This window comes from Plutella xylostella, chromosome 29 (genome assembly GCF_932276165.1).
Source record: "Plutella xylostella chromosome 29, ilPluXylo3.1, whole genome shotgun sequence".
NCBI classification, from domain to species: Eukaryota; Metazoa; Arthropoda; class Insecta; order Lepidoptera; family Plutellidae; genus Plutella; species Plutella xylostella.
The window spans coordinates 7,505,187-7,516,515 of NC_064009.1; the positions used below are offsets into that span (position 1 = coordinate 7,505,187).

Sequence of the window (11,329 nt, forward strand, 5' to 3'; positions counted from 1 at the left end):
TTTATATGAAGATTCTGGAATGCGCTATGACGTAGACATGTCAATAAAGTCTAGTTTGGCTATCTATTAAATAGAAGGTATGCGACTTGTGACGTATGTTGTTTAGAGATAGTATTACAAATATTTATGGAATGCATTGTACTACGTCACATGCTACACCACCCCCCTAATTTTGAGAAAAAATATTGCAAATATTTTTTAAAGTTACACAGACAATGAAAAATGCAATTACAACATAGGTACTTACTACTACTAAAGGTTACATAATTATTTAATAGTTAAGGATTACATGGTTTTGGATTACATAATAAAATATTCTAAAGATACATTTCGGTTAAATAAAAGTAAGTTCACTTAGTAAGTAATTTCAAATGATTACATGTTAATTTTTTTATAGTTAACAATATTTTTTTTTTTTTAATTTTGGTAAACATAACATTTATCTAATAACATAATAGAGTACTGCACTTGACCTTTGAATAGATTCCTGTCTCCAAATATGGATCATGTTTTGATTTAAATTACAACAGGCAAGATCCTAGTTGAAATATGACACGTTGGAGTGTATTGATGATGCGAACAAAATATGTTTTTATTGCAACAATGATTATGAATATACATAAATTAAAATAGGTAATTCCAAGTTAAACTTAAACAATTATGGAAATTTAACATAGATATTGGTATCTAGTGTGTATTTTTGCCATATATATATATATTATTATTATTAAATATTAGAACAGCATTGTTGACGACTTATTAAAAAAAAAATACAGTATTACCTACATTAAAGTAAAAGTTGTCATTACTAAGTCTTCATATATCAGGTATATAATTACCACTCACTGATATTTTTCAGTAAGTATTATCATTCACATTAGGTATTTTATATTTTTACGTTGACTACACGTAGATACACTACGGCCACGTATGTCTTTCATCATTGAACTTATAGTCAGTAATTGTGTTTTTATATTATTATAATTCATTTTATTTTATCATCATTTTCTTTAGTGCGTAATATACCTACACTATTCCTTTATTTAGTGTCACAAAATATATCTAATTCCCTCATGAAGAAAGCTCGTTTCAGACATGATCTGGAATTAACATTGAGTAACAAAATCTGCAGTTTAGGCAAATAATCGCGTCTTGTCTCATAAATATGTTTTTTTTTTCATAATTAATCATAAAAATAAATGTTGATTCCGGCAAATTTATCGATTTTTAAGTAGGTATATTATTAAAATCACAATTTAGATACCCTTGAATCAATAGTAGTATTCTTCCTTGGCTCTATGAGATTTTTCTCTTGAGCAGCTTGAGCTTTTGTCATAATCGATAGCAAATAAGCATATTTGCATTTTTTTGTTATCACTAGAAATTTCTAGGCGCGGTAATCGTCTCTGCGACGTTGTATTTTACTCATTATTTAAGTATTTTTTTATTTGTATATTTGCATGTATAATTTACACCATGCTTATTATGCGTGTACGTCTATACTATACTACGCTTATATTTATCGCGTCCATTGCGCGTTGTGCACCTTTGCACTATTATTTAATATTTCTTTACTTTTGTGGAAAATTTCTGCATTTCTACACAGTGGATGCTCGATCACACCATGATCAGAAAGAGAGTCCACCACTCTTTATTATGCCTTCATCCTTGTATTTATAATTCTTTAAATATTGATAAATAGTCAATATACATATATTTTCTTGTCTATATTAGTGTAAATGTAAACTGTTTTGTAAGCCCCTCGTGATTATTAAATGCTATTAAATATTTTTGTTAATATATTTTTTTGCCGTCGTTGTCGTCAACAATCGTTTCTAAAATATATCTAATTATTAAAATTAATACCTTAAAGATCCAATTAATTTATTTAAAAAAAACATAAGTGAGACTACTAAAAAAAACAATTCATAAATCTATTAAGTAGAATAAAAAAAAAAAAACCTAAAACCTACATTACATTAACGAACTATTTACTTAACTTTCGTCATATTAAGGATGACCAATGGCAAGTTTTCACTTCACTTTTTTACTTTACGCACTGTACTCATCACGTTACACTTTGACGATGACATCACTGCACTGCTCGCATACGTTGTCAACGCATCACGCTGATTCACATCAGCCATCAGACCAGTCTCCCTGCTCCGTCTGTCTCCAGCTCCATCACCAGCCGTCAGCTCCATTTTATTGTACTGCTCCAGACTCCAGGCGCCATCCAATTATGCTATTTATTTATATTAACTTTTAACACGCACTCCAAAAATTTTTTTTTTTAAAGGATTTTATTTTAATTTATTTATTCCGACACATAACGCGTACTTTTATGTTCGAGTGCAACCGGCACTGCCGCGAAGAGGCAGGCCGGCTGTCGCGGTCGCCATGAGATGTTGGGCGCTTGGAGTAGTGAAATGAATAACGCGTCGTGTCTTAACTGTATTAAACTCTCTTTATTCAGTAAAATAGTAACATATTTATATGAAGATTCTGGAATGCGCTATGACGTAGACATGTCAATAAAGTCTAGTTTGGCTATCTATTAAATAGAAGGTATGCGACTTGTGACGTATGTTGTTTAGAGATAGTATTACAAATATTTATGGAATGCATTGTACTACGTCACATGCTACACCAGAACCAACGGTTCATGCATTTCACACATTTCATACTACTAGGCAAACGAAAGGAAGGATGCGCCCATCAGAACATTTTGCCTAAGGAAAATGTCACCCACGCGCTGGCCGTAATTCAAACAAATTATGACAGATATATGAGATTCTAGGGCCAGCGCAAGGGTGCCATTTTTTGAGCGGTTAGGCCTGTCCTAGCTTACATGTTACTAGGCAATGTTTTAGGTGTTTCGACGTTGTCATTGGCCATTTCAGCGCCACCAGTTATACATTGTAGTCTTTGATGCGACACTCCACTTGATCACAAACATTCATGGTGAAAATGTAGTAAAAGTTTTCCCTTTGACCAAGAAGTAGTAATGTAGTAATGCTCCTTTCCTTTGACATGCAAGTAGAGTAGCCCACACAGAAAAGAGTCTGCGACAAAAAAGTTAATTACGAAAAAGGTAGCGAACTCTTCATTCCACCTCTGCTTTGATACCGGAATCTGAAAATCGCGGCGGCGGCAGCGGGCGGCGGAGCATACTATCTAATTATAGGTCGCCATTTTAAGTAATTAGAAAAACAAAACTAGGCATTACCTTAGTATTAACTATAAAAATCGTATTATTTATCCTGAAATGCAAGTTTCAAAAGAATCTATAAAACAGAACCAATTCCATAATCAGGTATACAATCAACATAAATTGTATTGTTTACTCCTTATTGATTACCTAATAATCACCCACCATCACTTACAAAGTGTTTGAAAAATTAACCTTAAACGGACATCATGCGAACTACACTCGCGAGCAACCAAATCGACTCAAGCCTTCACGGCGCACATATACATTGATTTTCCTAAAACGATAAATGGTAAATATAAAAGTGATATGTCATTCGAAAGCTGAAGAATTAGGCTTTCAATTAAGATCAATACCATAAAAAAAAACTAAGCGCAGATTTAATGACGCATTTTAATTGCCCGTCAGTGTTAATTACCTCATTAGGAATCCACGCCTTGCGCTACCTGATCCCGCTATAAAACCTTTCCACATCCGGTGTACCTTATCAGTCGCTTGTTGCAAGTTGACCGGTACACATCTCGTTGCATTGTATTCCTTGTTTTCGCAAACCCATGGATACCACACCAGAAGAAGCTGCTCAAGTTGTTGCCTTGCTGCAACAAGGGTTAAGTCAGCGAGCAGTCGCTGCCCAGCTCCACTTGAGCCAGTCTGCTGTATCCCGAGTATACAGACGGTTCCAAGAGACTGGTGCCTTCAATCGAAGACCAAGAACGGGCCGCCACCGCTGCACTTCAGAGAGAGACGACCGCTTCATTGTCTCAACCTCGCTGCGCAATCGACACCTTACGGGCGTTGATGTGCAGCAAGAACTGAGACGTGTACGACAAGTGGCTGTCAGCGAGTGGACAGTGAGAAGACGCTTGAAGGAAGCCAACTTGACACCAAAAAGACCTGCATCAGGCCCCAAATTGACTGCAGGCCACCGACAAGCGCGTCTTCAGTTTGCTCGAGAGCATCTCGATTGGAGCATTGCGCAATGGCGGTCGGTCCTGTTTACTGATGAGTGCAGAGTGTGTCTGCATGGCAGTGACAGGAGAGGCCGGGTCTACCGGCGTCCGGGGGAACGATTTGCCCAATGTTGTTTCGCTGAAACAGTAGCATATGGCGGCGGTTCCTGCATGATGTGGGCTGGTATTTCTCTAGAGGGAAAAACCGCACTTGTTTTCGTGCCTGGAGGCGGCCGAGGAGGCGGGTTAACAGCTGATCGGTACATCACCGACATTCTACTCGGTCATGTTGTGCCCTATGCAGAATTTGTCGGTGAAGACTTCGTGCTAATGCACGACAATGCCCGCTGCCACACGGCACGAGTCAGTCGGCAGTTTCTGAGAGAGAAGGAATTGCGCACGATGGACTGGCCTGCGCTCAGTCCTGACCTGAATCCCATCGAACACTTATGGGACGAGCTCAAAAGAAGAGTTCGGGCCAGGAATCCAGTCCCTGCAAGCGTGGACGAGCTGAAGACAGCTTTATTAGAGGAGTGGGACGGCATTCCTCAGGAAACTGTCAAAAAGTTGATAAGGTCTATGAGAAACAGGCTGCAGGCTGTAATTAGGGCAAGAGGGGGCAATACAAAGTATTGATTTAAATAAATAAATTTTTATCTTAACATTTTTTGTTTAATTTGTATAATACGATACCCATACCCTTTTTTCCTAAATTCCCGTTTTTCCTACAATTGCGTTCAGACATCATTTATTTCAAAAATGATGAATGGATTTCAATAATAATGATATCAAATTAAAGCTGACATCTTAAGCTTTTAAATGACATATCATTTTTATTATTTCTATTCATAATTTTACTTGTATTAATGTATGTTTGCGCCGTCAAGGCTTGAGTCGATTTGGTTGCTCGCGAGTGTACTTGAGGCAGTTTTCAATCGTCCGTACAGTTTCCCAAAGCACCTCGATAAGTGGAAACAATCTATATACCTATACGTTCATAGCTGCTGTATCTGTCCGCTAGTCCATCACACTGATGTTGGTAATTACCGGGACAGATAGCCGCGAGCCTCGCAGCGAGATTGCTCGTTGTCTGTAGCACCTCTCTAGCTGACCATGTGGAAAATGGAATCCAGAATTGTACTTTTTTCGACACGCCATTTTCCGTAGTATACACTTTTTAAACATTTTCGGCCTTACCTTTAAAACTTGGATAAGTACTTTCTATTTGTCTGTCAAAAGACTGTCGCTCAGATTAATAACGGCTTGGCTACCGTTATAAATATGACAATTTGTTAACCAAAAATACCCGTTAAACTATTATTATATTGAGCCTTGTAGTATCTTAAATTTTGCATAGTTTCTGTGACCTTTGTAATTTTTCTGTTGATTTTGTAGTAAAATTGCTCTGTGTAACCATGTTTTTGTGTGTGTTAAGTTTTTAGTGTGTATTGTGGATTTTTAAAACTAAAATGTTTTTCGGAAACTTTATTGGAAAAAGTACTACTTATGTATTTAACTTTTATGCATCCATCTGCTCTGTATGTTTCCTTTACAATAATAAAATAAAATAAAAAAAATAAAAACATGGCATTTTTATATTTGCTAAGCTGGGCTAAACTGGGTAACATTAAACAATATGTTGCGGTTAAAATCATTTATGTATATGCCGACTGTTATAACGTTACATTAGATGTAGGAAAAAATATTCAGAATCCATGGTTATTTCAGAACTGTTGAACTGGAAGTGCCACTGAAATTAACTAATATTTTCAGCAAAGTTATAATGATCTATTTTTAAACAATTTTAATTAAAACAGTGCTTTCAGCTGAAAACTTGTCATTTGCATAATGTGTGCGTAGCGCAATCGAATTGACGCACGATTTACATCAGTACCCGTATCACGAAAATTCGAGCTAACGAATAGAATCGAATGCGAGTGCGACTATTGTCAACTTGACAGCACTTTCGAACACTTTTTACCTTTCGAATGAGTTTCGAAAAGAATGACCACAGAGTACATAATATTATTCTGACAATGACCTATGGAATGATAGCTGTCAAACTTTCGAAAATCTATACACCGCCATTTTGTTGTTGACAGGTTGACAGCACTTTCGAATAGACTATCGAATAGAATGTGCTGCGTTTTTTCCGGATAGCTCTACAGTTAAATTAAAATTTCGATAGAAGGCAGGTAAATATAAACAGAATTAATTTCTTTACTGAATGCGAATACTCACAATTTCACCTTTACGCCTTTTAACCAGATTTACCGGGAAACAGTTGAAAGATTATCATTATTCTTCATCAAGCACAGTTATTATTCTGATCCTCATAAAATATATACTTTTTTATTTCTTTTTTTATAGCCAGCGAAGGTAAACGATCTATTCTGCCAATGATTTATGTTCACCTCTATAATTTTCAGAAGGAAAGGTCAAGATAATTTAGCGTCTGCGAATCCTAAGTCGTAGATTAAGATTAAAATCGTCGACTCGCATTTTCTATGATTTATATTGAAAGGCTATTGTTTGACGGCAACCAAAATAAATCATGTGAAAATATCACAATTGTTTTGATAAAAAAAAACTTGGACATAGAAAGACGTAATTCATTGGAAGTCTGTAGGCAGCAGGGGGCGGGTGAATGGAGTGACAGGCACTTCTTAGGCCTCTTGAGTGGTCTCTATGAGTTATAGCCTCCTTCACTCAATGCGTCCTAAAATGGAAAAGTACGTTCATAGGTACTTACAATATTTTTTCTTAGGCATAAGGTCTACCTATGTATATATCTATAGTGTTTTTATTTTCAAATCGAGCTTCGCATCGTTTTTAAATCATTGGGTTGCCCATGGGAATCGAGGGTTAAAAAATCTGTAGCACTCAGGAATTACGTAATTTTTTATGGTAATTTCGGCGTATATTAAAAATTAATTGAATCTTTCTTGTTTATAATCGATTCGTAATATAAATTTTAAAAAGACAGTTCGAAGATAACATTTACCCTTCTGGTGGGAGCAGGCACAAATATAATGTAAGTACAGTTCTTTTCAATGTGGAATAATTGGCGTGTTTGTTTCTTGTTTGTAATTACAATTTAAAGTACACAATATTACAAAGTAATTTGCAATTTAAAGTCCCCTAAGTACAAAGATATTATTTATTTCAAATGTAAAATAGTCACGTTTCTACTTAATATTATTTTCTCTTATCATCCTACATTACACAGAGTTTTGCCTGACATCATAGCTCGTACATAAAAGCTGAATTTAATTAAAATAAAAGTCACATTATTTTTTAAACGACTGCTTCTGTGCCCCGTTAGAATATGAAGCAGCTGAACGTACCGGGTATTCTATTCTGAGGGGCGGTGAAGCTCCTTTACGTGGCTCTCTTGAGTGTTACCTCTGTACATATATGCCCCTCTCGAGTGAATCCTTGTTACGGTACCGTGGTAATTTTTTGTTTGTGGGTTCGATTTGATTTAGAACTACGATCATATTAAATTTAGAAGTATAGTTACGTACATAATTAATTATGTACATACTTAATTTTAAATAACTCAATTTACAGAACCTTAAAAGCTGTCTTTGGTTGTTTTGAAAAGTTACATAGGTACTATGCTTATACGTTTTTGAAAGTGTATACATAATATTGTGACATTTGTGACTATCGCTAAGTAAATACCTAACATACAGTTCCGCAGATACACAGCTGTACATTATATCTACTATTTCCCTTCTCGTTACGGACTGAAATTATTGCTCAAACAACTCCTCCTTAATTACATAACTTATGTAAATAGAAATCATTATTCACGTCTCATTACAACGTACTTACACTCGCTCCACGGAAGTCTCCTAAGTGCATCATTAAGTATGTTATACATACGAGAAAGAAGCAATTCATTACATAACACAGTGCCAAGAGCCTTATTCTGGTGTAGAATAGAATATAATAGAATACTCTTTATTTGGCACCATTAAAGGAAACATTACAATTTCACAACTTATATATAAAATAGTACAAAAAAGGCGGTCTTATTGCTTAAAGCAATCTCTACCAGACAACCTTTGGATGGAAGAAACAATTTTAACATAATTGATGGTAGTAGAGGTGCAAGGTGTATTCGGCGATTCTAAGTGGACAGTGTATTCCACCGATGAGTCTCAGTATCAAACCGTTTGCGCTGGGGTGGTACACTATTGCTGACTGTATAAGGAAACATTTGCCGACCAGCAATGTAGTTTTACGAACTCAATTGGTATCGCTGATTAACTTGCAGAAATACGCACTACTCTGTCGTTCCGTTTCGCCATTTATAAAAGTAATTTTACAGTAATTTTGCAGTAAAGCTTTTTGTTGTCTCGTGGATTTTAAGTCAACTTTGGAAACTTACATATACTTACTAACTAATATATGTGGGAGTGGAACAGAACGCAAGGTGAAGTATCCATGACGACGCATAACAGAGGAGCATAGAGTGAAAGCAGAGTGTGAAAGACGTATAAAGACGTAAAGACGATTTCATATTTATTTATTTTATTTTGACCCTTATATAATAAAAGTGATAAATACAACATCTGATTTAATTCCTACAAATTGGGGGCTCGTCCGGGATAAATAAAATTAAAAAAATCTCGGAGATTACGGCGGATGAAGACGGATTTTTATAAAAAGAACAAGACTGACAGTTGCAAATTTTACATGAAAATTTTTCTTCGCATCACAACGCCTTCAGGTCTGAACATATACCATTTTAAGACGTAACGACGACGACAAGAAGATGCCACGGACGACGACGGGAGATGACGGGGAGGCAGTCGGAACATCAGGACCGCTCACGTACACGGAGGAGCTGGTAGCTAAGTTCAGTGGGTGCGACCAGACCGATTCCGCAGCACGGTGGGCGCAGGAGGTCGGTTTTAAGACGTAACGACGACGACAAGAAGATGCCACGGACGACGACGGGAGATGACGGGGAGGCAGTCGGAACATCAGGACCGCTCACGTACACGGAGGAGCTGGTAGCTAAGTTCAGTGGGTGCGACCAGACCGATTCCGCAGCACGGTGGGCGCAGGAGGTCGATGACAACGCCGAGATCTTCGGGTGGACGGAGCTGCAGCGGCTGATCGTGGGGCGCAGGTCACTGACCGGTACGGCGGCACTCTGGCTGCGTTCAGAGAAACCCTTCAAGACGTGGGAGGCTCTGAAGACGGCGGTCACCAAGGAGTTCCCAGACACCGTAGATTCCAAGACGATCCATGAGTTAATGAGCAGTCGGAAGAAGAAAGCAAATGAGACGTGCCTAGACTACATGCTGTTAATGAAAGAGCTCGGCAAGCGAGGCAAGATGCCCGACTACGTCGCTATAAAATATATCGTGGACGGAATACTAGATGACGAGTTACATAAGGTGATGCTGTACGGGGCTACAACCTACAGTGAGTTGAAAGATAAGTTGAAAATATATGAAACTGTAAAAGCGAAGATGAAGACGCAGCAGCAAATGCAGCACAAAAGATGGCAACCTAGCGATGCAGCTGAAAAGAGTGACAGGAGAAAATGCTACAGTTGTGGAGAAATCAGTCACATTTCCCCTGAGTGTCCACATAAAAACAGAGGGATGAAGTGTTTTAGGTGCAACTCATTTGGTCATATATCATCAGAATGTCGACAACAACCAAAATACGATGAAGTTTGCAACGGTGAGATTCGCAAATCAACAACAATGGCGGCGAGTGCAACCAACGATGCAAATTTTCGTCCAACGATGCGTTCGAAAAGAAGTTCCCAACAACAGCCGACAACATCACGTCAAACGTTGTGCATCGTTGACTCACTCATTGAAGGTGTGAACGAAAAAGGTGAAAGATGTCAATGTCAAAAACAACAACAACAAACAATCATGTCAATTAAGAGAGGCGAAATTATGGAAAATAAGACGATTAAAGACGAAAAGAAGGATAATGAGGATATTAAAAGACACACAACAGTGGTGGAAATACGCGGAAAAGAAGTGAATGCTCTGATTGATTCCGGAAGCGATGCCAACGTGATTTCTATGGACTTGTACCAGCAGATCGGTTCGCCGGAGTGTTTCGACGACAACAAGATATACACAGGACTTGGTTCGCAAGTGAAATCAGTCGGAGAGTGCTTATTAAATGGGATGGTGAATCGACAAGAATATAAGGACATCAATTTTGCAATTATGGCCACTAAAGACGTACCACACTCGATGATTTTAGGCAATCCTTTTCTAAAAAATGTAACATGTCTTATAAATGACGGTAAGGTGATGTTGTTGCCAACAGACGAAGAGTTAATACCTACCAATATAGGTTATCAGGTGGACAAAGAAGTTAAACAAAAGGTGAAGAGGATGGTACAATCCTATGAACCAAAGACTGAGAAGGATGTGAACAGAGAAGTACATCAAATTTTGAAAGATGAGATACCAGTAATTCAGCGACCGATACGGTTAGCTTTGAAGGAGCAGCGAGGAGTAGAAAAGCAAGCAGTGAAACAGTTCCCAGTGCCAAAAGTTGTACACTGCAGTGGCAGCAGAATGCAGCTTACAGGTGAACTAAGATGTAACCCAACTAATTGCATAATTTCAGAATGTCAAAGAAGAATAAGGAGAATGCAAGCAGAATATGAGAGTCTCAAGGTGATTATGGAGATGTTAAAAGAAAAAGGATATCAAGATTACTGTATGAGCAATGGACTGTTACACAAGGGTATGCATATGCAACTGATCACACCAAGAGGTCTGAAAGGAGTAGAAATGAAAATAATTAAGAGACTTCAGAATATTGCCCACAGAAAGAAGAAAGTAAAAGAGATGAAAAGAAAGGAGGAAAAGAAGATAAAACGAAAGAAGACAAGAAAGAAGAAAAGAAAGGAAGTTATATTGGGGGAAAGAAAGATAAAAGTGATGATGAACGAATGATGATGAATGTGTGTGTTTTAAGGTGTAATGTCGTATTTGTTTCTTATTATTAGTTGAGGTGTTAATATTGTATCAATTATATTGTGTGTAACCTTGTACTTTACAGTTATTGTAATGAATAAGGCTGAGGGCAGCCTTAATGTCAGGATGGCCGAGTGTGGGAGTGGAACAGAACGCAAGGTGAAGTATCCATGACGACGAATAACAGAGGA

General features: G+C 37.5%; 1 protein-coding gene across 1 annotated transcript; it reads left to right on the forward strand.

Annotated features, from left to right (window-relative positions):
- The first annotated feature begins 8,681 nt into the window (after positions 1-8,681).
- Positions 8,682-11,117, forward strand: LOC125491009. The gene is made up of 2 exons (XM_048631771.1): positions 8,682-8,947; positions 9,114-11,117. The coding sequence occupies exon 2, from the start codon at positions 9,114-9,116 to the stop codon at positions 11,115-11,117; it is 2,004 nt and encodes a 667-aa protein (XP_048487728.1). The 5' UTR covers positions 8,682-8,947.
- The last annotated feature ends 212 nt before the right edge of the window (positions 11,118-11,329 follow it).

What these genes read in the sequence shown, in the direction of transcription:
- LOC125491009 (XM_048631771.1), top strand. Translation starts at nt 9,114, where the DNA reads ATGCCACGGACGACGACGGGAGATGACGGGGAGGCAGTCGGAACATCA.